Source organism: Chanodichthys erythropterus, chromosome 6 (genome assembly GCF_024489055.1).
Source record: "Chanodichthys erythropterus isolate Z2021 chromosome 6, ASM2448905v1, whole genome shotgun sequence".
Classification (NCBI taxonomy): Eukaryota; Metazoa; Chordata; class Actinopteri; order Cypriniformes; family Xenocyprididae; genus Chanodichthys; species Chanodichthys erythropterus.
Window position 1 is genome coordinate 13666414 of NC_090226.1, and position 15705 is coordinate 13682118.

Here is a 15705-nt window from a genome sequence, read left to right on the forward strand (position 1 = left end):
AGTGGATTCATTATGTCGGACTCACCGCAGGTAACTCATAATCTGTCTCCAGACAAAAACATTGCATGAAGCGCCTGTGGAGTGTGGAAAGTTTCTGGAGTGCACAGCCACGCTCGTCTCTCACAAGGAATGTCATGGCAGTGATTGACAAGCCAGAGGGCCAATCATCGCGTAAACGATTGGCTGATGTTTTTAAGGCCCTACCTCGTGCACAGATGATGTATATTAATATTATTCCTTTCAGTGCACCTAATAAATAGTCTTTTATCAGTTAGTAAAGACAGTTTCAAGTAGTATTGCAAAAATGTATAAAACAAAACATCCTCTTTAGCACCTTTAAAAAAAGTGTTCTCTAAAAAATGGTGGCCTGTTATTCTGAAAGCATTTTACTTTTGTATTGTATTTTTTTTCTATGTGGTGTTTTTAATATGCTTTAAGACAAACCATGTGCGAATTCATGTCAACTAAATTGCTGAGTATTTTCTCCTTAAAACTGCAGTGAAAGAAAGTCTCAAACCCACAGTTTGAAATCTCTGGTGACCGTGATGTCACAAACTACCTTGTAACCAATCACGTCAATAGGCTTTAGCATATCATTAACAGTGAACTAGCAGGGGAGTCTCGAGCGAAGCCAGCTTATCGCTATATATTTTTGTGTTGATATGAAATATCGTGAAGATTTAGCAATATAACGGGTGTATGATGTATATTACGATGTTATGATGAACTATATGCTCTTCTCCACTGACGTTTTGAGTTGTTCAAAGCATTTGTATGGATACTGATTGTTAGAAGGCTGTCTGACTGATATGGTGAACTGGAACATGGTTTGTGTAACATTAGCAGCACATTATTAGCTGTTTGATAACAGAGTCAAGCAAAAGGATAATCATATTAATTACTGTTATGTGTCCGATGTTGTAAAGAGCGATACCCTTGCGCAGCGTTTAGCTCAGTAAGTTGACCGAGTGGAACTCTGAGCTGGCATGAACAAGTGTAGGTGGGGCTAATTTGCATATTAATTGATCTGCATATATTAAATGAGCCAAGGGTGTCAAGTTACATTGAAACTATTTTTAATTATTTTTTTTTAAATATGTCATTTTGGTGATCAAAGATGAGTTTTAATGGATAAAATTATTGACTACAGGGGGACTTTAATACTGTCATACACTACTGTTCGGAAAAGTTTTTGAAAGATATTAATACTTTTATCCAGCAAGGATGCATTAAATTGCTCAAGAGTGACAGTAAAGACATTTATAATGTTACAACGATTTTTATTTCAAATAAATGCTGTTCTTTTTACAAAAATGTTAAGCAGCACAAAAGTTTTCAACATTGATAATAGGAAGAAATATTTCTTGAGTACCAAATCAACATATTAAAATGACCTCTGAAGGATCATGTGACACTGAAGACTGGAGTAATGCTGCTGAAAATTCAACTTTGACATCACAGGAATAAATTACATTTTAAAATATATTAAAATAGAAAAAAGTTATTTAAAATTGTAATAATATTTCAGAATATTAATGTTTTTTACAGTGATTTTTATTAAATTAATGGCCTTGGTGAACAGTCTTGGTGAGCAATGGTATTTTTTAATGTTAGTGTACCTATAATAAGACTACTGTATTCATGCAAATATAAAAAGTCTGATTTTTTAAAGAGGTATTCTGTTACTACTTACCAAATGAAAGTGGTCACTTAACATCTGCAGCTTAGTTTGTGCTACACTAAAATACATGTAGTATGCAGTTGCATGTCTAAAGGCACAATAAATTATGGTACTTGCAATATATAGAAAAAATAAAGAGGACCAAGCCAATAAAACAAACTGAAAGCAAAGACAAATAAAGCAAAGAAGATCTGTAAAACGGTTTGACGGAGTAAAGTGATTTAATGAAGTGGCTCCATTGATTTTCATCTGTAATATATAGCAGCTCAAGGGAAGACTCAAAAAGGTAATGCATTCAGCACAGAGCTACATGGGAAGTAAATCCTCTTGTGGTATATCGAGATGGACGTCCATATCTGGAGTACACCTAAAATACAGACAACACAGTGTGTATCAGCCATTATACAACCCACTTCACCAAAGAAATGAAACTTCTGTCATCATTTTCTCACCCTCATGTCATTGCAAACCCAAAGGAAGATATTCAGAAGAATGCTGTCTTTGCCCATATAATGAAAGTCAATGGGGTCCAAAACTACTTCAGATCACAATGAGTTTCATCGTATAGACAAAAACACTGATATATTTTTCAAAATATCTTCTTTTGTGGTCCACACAAGAAAGCCATACAAGTTCAGAACAACAAATGATGACAATTTCATTTTGGAGCACAAAGATATCTGTAAACGCGGAGGACTCCTTATGGAACATCTGCCTTTAAACATGGTCACCACAGCCTGAGACAGTTTGTTTAAGACCGGAAACACAAGAACTTTCTCTGCTGGGTCTCAGGACATCTGCAGATACTAAAGCCATGCCTCTGTCACGAGCAGAGAAGGAAATCCCAGATCTGTTTATCATTATCTCCATTTAATGGAAATCTTTTTGTAATATGATGCTCAGTGTGACATGATATGTGAACACACTAAATGTTTTTGGCTTGTTTTCCACGTTCTTTGTCCCCTAGGCCACAACACTTAAGGACCGAAAGTCCATATGAATAAATCTTAACTGTGGTATAACCACTCCCAAGGGTGGCAAGAGGTTGTGCATGCACTCACAGGACCTTGGAATAAAGTGTCCGATTGTTTTGGAGATATGACCGATTGTCACGGAGAGGAAACTGACATGCTGTTTTGGAACAGACTGTTGGGAAATGTGAAACCTTCATTAACCTTTAATGGGCGCCAGGGATTCCATGAATGCCCAGCATTCTCTTGTTCTTCATTTATCTTTAAGATGGCCTTTGGAGTCTTTTCCAAAACTGTGTAATATTACACCATCTCCAACAGCCCAATACTTTTTCCAAACCAAGCCTTTGTTTGAAAGTAGATAGGGCACGTTTTCCGCTAGTTTATCAGATTTACAATGCTGGATCTCCAATAAAGCTCCTTGGGTCAGGGAAAGTGCTACTCATCATACTTATCTGCACAATCTTTCACCTAAAATGGGATCATTCACCCAAACATAAAAAATTCTGTCATCTTTTACTCACCCTCTTGCCATTCCAAACCTGTATAACTTTCTTCATCAGAACACAAAAGAAGATATCTCACATTTCTTGTTTATACAATGAAAGTCAAGTGGGTCTAATTTGGTTTTGGACCCCATAGTCTTTCATTGTATGGACAAAAACAGTTGAAACATCCTTCAGAATTTCTTCTTTCGCATTCTGCACAAGAAAGAAAGTCATACAGGTTTGGAACAACATGATGGTGAGTAAATGATGACAGAGGGTGAACTAATCCTGTAAAGGGAGAGTTCTGTCATTAATTACTAACCCACAAGGCATTCGTTCATCTTCGGGACACAAAAGAAGATCGTTTTAATGAAATCTGAGAGATTTCTGTCTCTCCATTGACAGCCTACGCAACCACTACTTTCAAGCCCCAGAAAGGTAGTAATGACATCATAAAAGTAATCCATGTGAAAAGTAATCCATCTCCGACGGGCGTTCAAGTATTTTTTTTTGCGCAAACAAAGCACTCGCATCACTTTTTAAATTTGAGGTTAAACCACTGGAGTCCCATGGATTACTTTAATGATGTCTTTACTACCTTTCTGGGGCTTGAGAGTGGTAGTTGCGTAGACTGTCAACGGAGGACAGAAAGTGATCAGATTTCATCAGAAAGATCTTAATTTGTGTTCCGAAGATTTACAAAAGTCTTGTGGGTTTGTAACGACATGAGGTTTAGTAATTTTTGGGTAAACTAAGCCTTTAAATTGTTTCTCAGTGCATGAAATGAGCATCTTAACCTATATTAGATGTTAAACTATCATGGGCTGTGTGCTGTCAGTATGTTTGAGTAGGCTCTTGAAAATGAAGTGTTGCTGTTCTATATCTGTTTATGGGAGGGGTCGGGTCATACTAACACTGTTAGACATTTCGAGGGGTTTGTTGAACTTCCTTTCAAGTGGCCAATTTTGTGAGAACTTTTCTCTGCAACTGCAATTACTGTATAACTTGGGAATGCTTCAACTGAAGAGCTTGGCAGTGTTCTTGTGCTAATTGAGGACATAAGAACTGTTTGTGATAAAGAAGCTGTTTGCCTCAATAACTCAGTCTCAATGTCCTCATCCACTCACTTATCTGATTTCAGGAAAACATCTGGGAAGATCTCTTTCCTGATGTTTCGTCTTGATAGTTGCAGTTCCTGAATACTCTTCATTAGCTCTTTGTTCTTCTTCTCTAGCTCCATTATCAGCTTAATATATATATACAGTAAATATACAATGTAAATAAATCATTTAATTTCCAAATTAACATACTTTATTTATTAAAATAATTTATTGAGTCTACATTAATAACTTAAAAAATAATTACTTTTCTGTGCATATTAATCTCTTCCGTCATTGTGCAATTCTGTAAGGCCACAAGTTTGACAACAGGAGGGACATGGGATTCTTGTTTCTGAAAACCAAAAAACAAACATAATATAATGCACCTAAAGTTGAGAATGAACTCCATTAAAAAAATTAAAAATATAAAATTTGACATAAAAGAGCTTCTTTACCTCAACAATGGCAGACAGCACTTCCTGTTCTCTTTTGCGTTGGCATCTCTCCAAACTGACCATTTCTTTCTCAAACAACAGAATCACATCCTCTTGCTCTTCCTGACAATTACAGAGGAGAAACATATTAAAACATTATTGAACATTGAAGAGTTGTTATGGGAGCTGGAACCATGTGTATTTTAAGAAACTAAGCATTTTCCTTGATCTAACTTTGAGTACTTTTTACTCTTTTCCCATCAGATGGCCAGAACGTTCATCCAGGCAGTATGTCCTGCTCATTTTTTACCTTCTGCATCTCTTTCAGTCTGTCCAGTTTACTTTTCATGTCTGCAATCTGCAAGGCCTTGACTGGGAACTCCATATCTTTGTATGTCTTCAGGAAGCGGAGCTCTTTCCGAGCCTTTACCACCTTCGCTTTTACCATGTCCAACTGCTTCTGCAAACCTGCACTTATAAGATAGTCAGCCGAAATGTGTTGTTGAAGTTTGGGGTTGTTTGTTTTTGCTTTACCAATAACAGCTATAGCAGCAGCTACACTACATGGACAAAAGTACCAAGATACCCAAACATGTAGACTACTCTGTGTGCACAGGGGCATTATCATCGCAGGAACAGAAGAGGGCCTCATTCTACATTAAATGTTTATGTGTGCTCGATTTTATGAGCCTGCTTGTAATGGACGTACAGTACTGTTCAACACTTACACAACAATATATTTCAAATAAATTCTGTTTTTCATCAAAGAAAACTAAAACATGGTTTCTACAAAAATATTAAACAGTTAAAGTTTTTAATAAGAAATGTTTGAAATCAGCATATTAGAAAGATTTCTGAAGAATCATGTGACACTGATAATGAATGCTGAAAATTCAGCTTCACTATCATAAGAGTAAATTACATTTCTAACAGTTATTTTAAATTAAAAATATTTTAGAATCCTAATTTTTCAATGTTTTTATTGTATTTTTGATCAAATAAACCCATCCTTGGTGAGCATAAGAGACATCTTTCAAAAACATTTAAAAAAAATGTACAGACTGCAAACTTTTGAATGGTAGTGTAGCTGAAATAGCAAAACCAAATATAGGTGCAAGCAGCAATTACGGGGCCAAGCACAAAAATGGCACAAGAAGCCAGCCAACATGGCTGGGAGCATCAGATTAACTGCAACAGTGAGCAATTAAAGTCCTATTAAGATCATTTAAGGCAAAAGAGCTGAAAAAAGATTAAAAATTAGGATTTAATGGTTAATCACTTTCGACCAATAGGTGGTGCTGTGTCCAAATTGTTGTGGTATGGTCAGACTGAGGTGACAATGACACTTGCAAAGTTTGGTGTCAATATGTCAAAGCATTGCAGAGATACAGCTTCAAGAGTCGTTTTTGCATCATGCCTCAAATTCTTTGCTCCGGTATACAAAAATGGTTTGACTTATCGACTTGAAATCCGTAACTTTTTGTCGGCATGGTCAGAAGATGATATAGTTCAATTTTGGTGAAAATTGGAGCAACGGTCTAGGAGGAGTTCGAAAAAGTATGTTTTTAAAGAAAAACAATATGGCGGACAGGAAGTTCAGCTGACTATGGCAAATTTTATATCTGTGTTCTCGGCATGACCCAAGGAATCAACTGAGACCAGTTTCATTACAATCAGTTAAAATAGTCAAAAGTTATTAGCATTTTTGTAAATTTTGTCCGAAACTTCTCAGGCTCCTTCAGGGCATTGTGCTGATGACCCATACCCAGTTTCGTAACGATACGCTAATGCGTTAGTAAAATACAGCATTTTAGCACAAAATTCAAAATGGCCGCTGGCCAAAATGTCCGATATGGGAAAATTGGATATCGTTCGACTCGGCATGATGCCCTGAATCCAACGAGACCAAATTTATTTCATCACAAGGTCATGCTTGTGATGACATGTACCAAGTTTGGTCTGAATACGATAAAGCGTTGCGGAGATACAGCCTTACGTCTATTTTCACAAGCACTATGTATAATTCGTTCATGTGTTTTTCGAAAATGGTTTGAGGAATCGACTTTAATTCCATAACTTTTTTTGGCATCATCCGAAGATGATCTAGTTAAATTTTCGTGAAAATCAGAGTAATGGCCTAGGAGGAGTTCGAAAAAGTATGTTTTTCAGAAAATTCAAAATGGCGGAAAAAGTTTCATGATGGAAAATGACGTCATAGGGTGCACTCGATTTTGTTTCTAGCCCTTACGGTTCAAAAGTTATTAACACAAACATGAGCGCAACTTTGGACAGCCGGTGGCGCTAGAGGGATTGAGATATAGACTCCAAATTTGCTATGGACATAGATCAGACTGTCGTCTAACTGTGTGCCAAATCTCACAACTTTTTACCATACGGTTCTATGGGCTGCCATAGACTCAAGAGCGGAAGAAGAAGAAAAGAACGCCAACAGATACAATACACCTTCAGTGCTTGGCCCCTAATTAATTAGAAAAAGGTTTCCACATACTTTTGGCCATACAGTGTATAAACTGCATTTAAATGTAATAATGAAAATAGTAGGGCTCATGTCTATATCATGTCTCAATATATTGCAATACAAAAATGCAACAATATCGTATCGTGGATTGTGACAATATGTATTGTGTATAGTTCACCCAAAATGAAAATTTCTGTGAAAAAAACCCCCAAGTTTGCAGAGTTTTAGTGTCAATACTACATTGAACTAATCGAGCGCAGCGTTAGTCAGTCAGGCCACGTAGGCATAGTGCTGTGACCAGCTGATGCGGTCAGCTGTCAAATCGCTCCAATCACTACCATTCTCCTATTAGACAGGGGACATATATATGTGGCATTACTGCTTGGTAAGTATGCTCAAACTGCTCGCAACCCTCCCTCCCTCCCTATTATAAGCATGAGTATATTACTGTGCACCTTCTGGTTGTCGCCTTCTGTTTCAGATCACTAAGGCTCTCAAGTCCCGGTTGGCATGGACCTCACTGCTGAGAGACGCTCATCCTCATAACCAAGCTACAGTTTAGACGTCCCACTGCCACATCTACACGATTAGCACTGTTCACTTTTAAAGACATTACTAAGTGTCTTAATTGTCTATGTACTTCCAAGCTGATGGTTCCGCGTGGTTAATGTTAAAGCTCTTGTATGTTCAATTAATTCTGGAGCAAGAACCCCCATAAGGAACCATACTGCCAAAGATAAATTGTGTTTCAAGAAACTCAAGTAACTTGCAAAGTGGTCCTGTCTGAACTGTAATGTTGAATATAATGTATAATAATGCAATGGGGGAATATCTGTGTGTCCTGATAATGCCAAATGTCTTGTGTTAACAGTAAAAAGTGGCCTACATTATTTTAAATATATCTAGTCAGTGACAGAGTGCAAACATATTCAACTTAAATAAATATGTGTTTCAGCATTAGAATCATAAATATTTTTTATTCTGGTGTCACCATTGTCCTGTGCATTGGTGACACCAGGTGTCAGCACCAAGTCCAAGCCTATTCATTTCCACCCCCAATGTAATACCAAATTTAGCACTTTAATCAAGTACACTTTTTGTTATCCTTTTACCATATGTCACAATATTATCATATTGTGAGTTCAGTATTGTGATATATATTGAATCGTGACATGAGGGTATCGTTACAACCCTAGAAAATAGCTAAAACATAACTGATTGTAAAGTGTAGAACTTCAAACTAACCGTTGAGATGAGTCTGTGATGCTTCCTCTGTATCTTTCAGCTCTGCTTTGGCACTTTTAATAAGATTGTCATCCAATTTTTTCAAGCCTACCACTGATCTCTAGAAAGTACATAAGAGATCATATGTTACTGGTTAAGGAAACTCAATAATTGTGCACCGTTGAAAAGTATGAGTTCAGTGCTCTGTGTACAGTGGGATCTAAAACGTAATACAATTTAGCTCACCCTCATTTGTCCACTCTGTATGAGCAGTTCTTTGGCTCTGGAGACTGAGCTTCTGTCTGTATCCATAATGATTCTGGCCATCTGCAGATTCCTCTCTTGAAGCTGTTCACAGTGCTCCTCCAGGTCTTTTATTGCTTCTTTTCTGGATGTGATGAGTAACTACAACAGATTGCAGCTGTCAACATTGTGTAAACTAAACACAAGTGAACTATCAAAGTCACCTTTCCTGCTTGACAGTACACACCATCAGTGTTGTGATATTGTCTTCTCTCTTTGAGGTGATCTGGTCCTGCTCCACTTTTTCAGTTGTCCTTCTTGTAGAGAGTTTGGGGAGTGTTGTGAAATCATTTTGGACAGTGTTTTGAAATGTTCCTGTTCATAAAGCAGAGATTACAAAACAATGCATAAAGACAGACATGTCTCACTACGGTACTACTTTCATCCTTATCCATGTTTATACCTGATTTTCCAGTTGGAGATGGTCTATTTTCTCCTTTGTTAGATGATATGACTGCTTTATGATGAAGTGTTGCCCAGAGCAGAGGCTTAGGTCTTGCACTTCGCTCCCATTTGCTATAATCCTTGAAAAATGTTTTAATAAAAAATGTTTAGTCTAACTTTACAGAAAGCAATACTCATACGTTACATGGAAGAATAAGTGGAGTGTACTGCAAACCTTTTCATTATCTGTGATAAAATTCCCGAACATTACATTAATATTCACGTAACAATCATAAACACAGTTTAGTCAGTCAGTCAGTCATACCACCGGATGAAATTTCAGCATCTCTTGAAGTGTCATGATGCGGTTTTCTTCACAGTTTTGTCGATATCAAAAAGTCGTCGAGAGTTCTTTAACAATTCCCGTAGTCTAGAAGTTTGCCATAGCAACCGGAGATACACGCCTGTGTACTTCTGCTGCCATCTAGTGGAAATACTGAGCATGCGCGAAAATTGTTTTCTGTAATTCTATTTTTCATTATTTAACAGAAAAGTGAATGTAATCCTTAATATAAACTTCTATAAATCCCTATAAATTGTAGAAAAGTGAGTGAATAAAGAATTCAACAGTAAAATATAGGCCTGCTTATTCGTGTCAAAATACACTTGTTATTGTTGTATTGCAGAACAGTACATGATTAAACAATTGTAAAATATTTTCAAAATACACTTTTATTTCTGACATTCTTGCATTATAGATACGATTATGTGTCTGTTTTATATAAGATAAGGTTATACAAAACAGGTCTATTCAATGGCAAATTTACAACACAGATAATATAAAATGTATTATAAATAGCATATAGGAAGGATTTAAATATCCAGCTTTACCATCAAAATATTAACATTAGGAATTATATTCATTTGTATAACGAATAGCAGTGCATAAAACATTTTACTGCATAATTTCCCACATAAAAGGCCCTAATATTATGCAATCATGAATATACAGATGCAAACACATGCATCTGAGCACATTTTCAAGCACATTTCATTGCGCACATACAAAAAAAGATAAACATTTAATGAATAACATATTGAATAGCCCAGTGTTTTAAGTTTGTTGTTACGGCACCATCAAAATTGATCATATTTATGATCACTGCAAATAATAAAATCTTAACATTTAAATATTTAAACAAATGTGTTATTGAAACATGTTCTGTAGTTACACTCAAAAGAATAAAGTAATGAAAAAAGTGACCACCGCATTGCTGCAGATTCTTCTGGATGAGGTTTTAAATGGCAGTTACAGTGCTGATGATATCATGTCGTGTTGTTGTTGATGTCCATGCGGCTGATGAGCTCTGTGACCAGCGCCTGCAGCGTCTCTGAACGCATTTTGCTCACTTCCAGCACAGCTTCATGATTGACAGTCTCATTGTCCTCATAGCTTTTCACCACTTTGTTAGTGATGAGGGAGAGACCAAAGACTCTCATGCCACAATGACTGGCGACCAACACTTCTGGTGCAGTACTCATTCCTTTAAAGGAAAATTATGTATAAATTAATAATAATTAAGACGATATAACTATTACTATAAAATGAAATGTTAATATACATGAAGTGTGTTATATCTGTGCCACTATTATCACAAATGGAAAAGAACAAGTTTTTCCAAAATCCTGCCTAATTTTAAAGGGTTAGTTCACCTAAAAATGGAAATTTTAGGAACACAAATTAAGATATTTTTGATTAAATCCAATGGCTCAGTGAGGCCTCCATTGCCAGCAAGAAAATTAAAACTTTCAAATGGCCAGAAAGCTGCTAAAGACATATTTAAAACAGCTCATGTGACTACCGTGGTTCAACCTTAATGTTATGAAGCGATGAGAATACTTATTGTGCACCAAAAAAACAAAATAAGGACATTATTCAACAATATCTAGTGATAGGCGATTTGAAAACACTGCTTCATGAAGCTTTCGAAGCTTTACAAATCTTTTGTTTCGAATCAGTGGTTCGGAGCGTGTATCAAGCTGCCAAAGTCACGTGAACCATTGAAATTTCGAAGTGTTTTGAAAAACTTATGATGCAACGAAGCCTTGTTTACTGAAATCACGTGACTTTGGCAGTGTGATACACACTCCAAACTACTTATTCGAAACTTCATGAAGCAGTGTTTCAAATAGCTCATCACTAGATATTGTTGAATTAAGTCGTTATTGTTTTTTTTGGCGCACAAAAAATATTCTCGTCACTTCATAACATTAAGATTGAACCACTGTAGTCACATGAACTGCTTTAAATATGTCTTTAGTATCTTTCTGGGCATCTGAAAGTATTAATTATCTTGTTGTCAATGGAGGCCTCACTGAGCCATTGGATTTTATCAAAAATTTGTGTTCCAAAGATGAACGAAGGTCTTACGGGTGTGGAATGACATGAAGGTGAGTAATTAATGACAGAATTTTCATTTTTGGGTGAACCCTTTAATTTAAAGTGTCACTATTATGCTATTTCAAAGGTTCCTAATTTAGTTTTGGAAGTCTCCTACAATAGGTTTTCATGCATCCAAGGTCAATATTCATCAGCATCACCTCTTTTTTCACAGAGTCTGAAATGGTTTGTTAAAGGATTCAGACTCTCTAAAACCCATCCTTTCCAAAAGCATACTCAGCTTTGATTGGTCAGATGGCCCAGTTTGTTATGACTGGCCTACCGCTTACAACACGTGGTAAATGAAACAGCCTTTATAAACAGTGTTGCCAAGTCTGCGGTTTTCCCGTAGAATTGGGCTACTTTTACACTGTTGCCGCGGGTTGTTTTTCATGTCCGCGGGTTGAATCAACCCCAAATAACGTGATATTTAGCCCCTGGAATGCGAAAAAATGCCAAAAATGCGGATTTTACCTCCCGGAACGCGATTTTTACTGTAGGACCCCACCTGAAATGCGATTGGGCTAGTTTTGAGGAGCAATTGGGCGAGTTTTGTGAAAACCTGGCAACCCTGTATATAAATCTGAATTTCGAGCCGGAGTCCTCAAAGTAGATTCGCTCTCTCAGTGCAGAAAACAGCGTCTTTTCAACATGAAACAACACGACCCAAACTCATCCAGGCTTCCACTACAACCACAGTGTTTGAGGGCGGGTCAAAGTAGATGTTTGCGGGAAGCAAATGAAGACCATAGGCTGGCATTATCTGCAATTAATTACTGATGACTCGTTTCAGGCAGTTCAGAACCGATTCATTCTTTTTTTTTGAGAAAAAATAACTCCATTTATTGTGCACTTTGACCTTTTACATTCACAAACAGCTATGTAGCCCACTACATAAAAGGTAATCTGAAAAATCACAATAAGGGCACTTTAAAGATTCTGATTAGATATGAATTGTATTGATTTTACTAAATGAGACACCATCTTACCAACTGCATCAACTCCCAGTTTGTGCAAAAGTCGGGCTTCAGCGATGCTCTCAAAGTTGGGTCCTCCCACCATGCAATACACACCTTCTTGGACATACTGGGAGACACCCATGCTCTTACAGATGTCGAATGCAATCTTCCGTAGGCTTTTGTCATAGACCCCAGACATGGGTGGAAACCGAGGGCCAAACCTTGATAGTGACCGATAAACGATTACATTCCTTATACTGGTGATTACAATGAATGAACGCTTTCTTAACTCACTTCAGCATGTACGCTGATACTCACTTATCATCATTAGGGCCATTGAGAGGGTTCAGTCCAGCAAGTCCAGGGAAGTTAATGTGGTCACGTATGATCATAATATCACCACAGCTATAACTGTCCGCTAGCGACCCCGCAGCGTTAGTGACAATCAAGGTGTCGACACCCAGAAGCTTGAACACTCTCACTGGAAAAGTGACCTGAGGAACACAAGCACAAATTCTGGTAATCCATTTTCAACATCCACCACCTTTGTCATAAACCTTCATAAGCTTGCTGCTGTACTCTACAAGGCATTTTAGCAATAAGCCATTGTAATCTAACCCTGTATTATGTAAACCACACAAAAGTTTCATTGAATTGTGGCATAAAGCATGTGACTCAAATTAGCGTGACCAGTAAGGAGTGAATATACTGTGCGGGCATCCAAAAAGAAAAAGGAATCTCCTTATTCTATCATCATTATAGACTGCAGCATGACACAGCATGAATAGAACCGTGTTTAGGAGTTACTTTTGGAATGCAATATAATTTTGTTATGCAATATTATTCTTTACGACACGTGATGAAATGTCAGCGAGTATTCAGCGAGGATGCATTAAATTACAGTAAAGTGGCAGTAGGGACAACTATAATGTTACAAAAGGACAAACCTTGCTTAGTGAGTGTCCCTCATACATATGGAATCGACCCTGCATGCACACGCAGGTCTTCCCTTTGAGTTCCCCAAAAACAAGCCTTCCAGCATGACCTTTCACTGTTTGAATACACACAAGCACAGACACATACAAGCATTATTACTTGTAACAAAATACACCACACACACAAAACATTTTGTTTCATGCATCCATTTAAAATTGCAGGTTAAAAGTTTAACAATGTAACATGCTAGCATAATATTTACATTTATTCATTTGGCAGATGCTTTTATACAAAGCGACTTATATTGCATTCAAGAGACACATTTTTCATTTTGATGAGTTCCCATGGGAATCAAACCTATGACCTTGATGTTGCTAGTGCCATGCTCTACTGTTTGATAATACTTTGTCTTTATTTTAGCAAATGGAGAAAAACACTGCAGCAAATACATTGTCGCGTGCTCTGACCATTCTTACCTGTGCTCTGAGGAAAGCCAGGGATGTCAGAGTATTTGAAAGATTCTTGGCACTTGAGAGCATCCGCCAGCATGCCCAGTCCAGAGCCGCAGATGATGGCCACTTTAGGTCTGTGTTGTGTCTGGGACAGCAGCCAGTCTGCCGTTCTCTGGTAGTCCTCATGGCTGGTGGTGAGAATGAAACATCTTTATTAAACTGAAAGCCTGACTATATTCATTAGAGGCAACTGTGGAATTTAAAGCATCAATTACTGACTATTTTCCCATTAGATATGAATGGAATTCATGTTTTGCACATTGCTGACTGTATAGACTGTGAACTTCTAAAAAGTATTATATTGATTTAAAGACAAATAATTAGCTTGACCTGAATCATATGGTAAAATAAAATAAATTTACAGAATTAAACTGTATTAAATAGAGCTAAACTTTTCAAGAAAAAAGTATTTATGTATGCCATTTCTTCATCCACACAATCCTAAAATGTACTTTACCTTAATCTTAAGATGGAAAGAAAATGTAACTTACCAGATTTGGTCTTTACTATGCATGTTGGTGTTGTGTGTTCGTCTTAAAGAAGGTTTTAAACTGAGTGTTCCTGGATTTGAGCAGTGTGTGAATGAGAGAACAGCCCTCTCCATTTAAGTAAACCTAGTGTCTGACCTCACTAACACACACAAATGCTCTGATTGGTTACAACTCAGTGTAATAGTTAGTCATGCCAAATGAATTGCCTTGTAATTTGTAGGTGTGTCTTAAGTATAATATCAGAGGCAAACTAAACTTTCAATCAGATTTGAAAGTTTAGTAAGCTTTTAAAACTGAACACATAAGAATATCTGGTGCTCTTACTTGTGAATGCATAGTCAATTCAAAATGTAATTGCATCCCAAGGGGATTTTTTCGACAGAGCTAATCATAGGATCAGAAATCATCAATTGGGGACAAAAAGCATAAATTAATGTCACTATAGCCTATGGAAAACATTGATTTTAAACTATACTGCATTTGTTTCCTATAGCTGTAGTTTGTTCTAATGTATGCTGAGATAATTGTTTTCTGTATTCTTATTTTTTCAGCAATTTCTTTTTGATTTGATGAAGTTTGTACATGTACAATCAGGCCTGTTTCATAATGCAGGTCTCAAAGTGTGTAGTAGATCCAGATCTGTCAATGGGTCGAGCTTGAGTTCTTCCACAGGATCTGTAAACATGTGAGGCCCATTATCAGGGGTACATACTCCTACCCAAATCCAAAGCATGAGACTAGAAAAATTTAATTTGGGGACCTCACAAGATTTGTCTGATTGCAAGCAATTTTCCACTTTTAGATGCAGATCCAAAGTCTTGTAAAAACATTTCAAAGGTAAATTAACTACTCACTGGCTTGTGTAGGAATTGTCCTTGATTAAAATCAAAGACTGATACACCACTGTTTGCCACACCTTCTGCACTTTTAGTAACAGGATCTGTAAGTTCAATTATTAAAAAAAAAAAAAGAAAAAAGAAAAGAAACCTAATAAATAAATAAATGCACTTGGAATATTGTTTTCAGTCTAAGAAATTATTCTAAAGAGACCAAAGTGATGCAAGATATGAAACTAGCACAGCTGAATAGGAAATCAATTGCCTGGGACAATGGTCACTTATACAACTTAACGGTCATTACGCAAAAATATTTGTCTGTAGAATGCAGTGACTGACCAATAAGAACCAAGTTTTCTGAGAGTGTGTAATAAGGGAGCTCATTCATCAAGCAGTGAAAAAAACTAATATTCGACTCTTTTTATGGACATTTAAATGTGAAAACAAAAAGTAGGAATGCATGATCA

At 36.8% G+C, this 15705-nt stretch overlaps 2 protein-coding genes across 2 annotated transcripts; both read right to left on the reverse strand.

Annotated features, from left to right (window-relative positions):
- Positions 1-1304: 1304 nt before the first annotated feature.
- Positions 1305-9435, reverse strand: c6h20orf96 (chromosome 6 C20orf96 homolog). Its single transcript, XM_067387303.1, has 10 exons — positions 9300-9435; positions 9084-9204; positions 8868-8995; positions 8624-8782; positions 8399-8498; positions 4985-5142; positions 4696-4797; positions 4506-4592; positions 4268-4386; positions 1305-2048 (listed from the first exon to the last, which is right to left on the reverse strand). The coding sequence occupies exons 1-10, from the start codon at positions 9330-9332 to the stop codon at positions 1988-1990; spliced, it is 1068 nt and encodes a 355-aa protein (XP_067243404.1). The 5' UTR covers positions 9333-9435; the 3' UTR covers positions 1305-1987.
- Positions 9436-10097: 662 nt separating this feature from the next.
- Positions 10098-14469, reverse strand: pnp4a (purine nucleoside phosphorylase 4a). The gene is made up of 6 exons (XM_067387304.1): positions 14403-14469; positions 13876-14039; positions 13411-13514; positions 12782-12957; positions 12494-12684; positions 10098-10608 (listed from the first exon to the last, which is right to left on the reverse strand). Exons 1-6 carry the CDS (start codon positions 14423-14425, stop codon positions 10391-10393), a joined length of 876 nt encoding a protein of 291 aa, XP_067243405.1. The 5' UTR covers positions 14426-14469; the 3' UTR covers positions 10098-10390.
- Between the last annotated feature and the right edge of the window lie 1236 nt (positions 14470-15705).

Bases quoted from the DNA above. Each gene is read 5' to 3' on its own strand.
- c6h20orf96 (XM_067387303.1), bottom strand. From the start codon at position 9,332: ATGTTCGGGAATTTTATCACAGATAATGAAAAG. The intron at 5,143-8,398 runs GTTAGTTTGAAG...TTATAAGTGCAG, and splicing joins ATCACAGACTCATCTCAACG to GTTTGCAGAAGCAGTTGGAC. The intron at 2,049-4,267 runs GTGAGTGGATGA...TCTGTATTTTAG, and splicing joins GTTTTCCTGAAATCAGATAA to GTGTACTCCAGATATGGACG.
- pnp4a (XM_067387304.1), bottom strand. From the start codon at position 14,425: ATGCATAGTAAAGACCAAATCTG. The intron at 13,515-13,875 runs GTAAGAATGGTC...GTATTCAAACAG, and splicing joins TGGCTTTCCTCAGAGCACAG to TGAAAGGTCATGCTGGAAGG. The intron at 10,609-12,493 runs GTAAGATGGTGT...TTTCCTTTAAAG, and splicing joins ACTGGGAGTTGATGCAGTTG to GAATGAGTACTGCACCAGAA.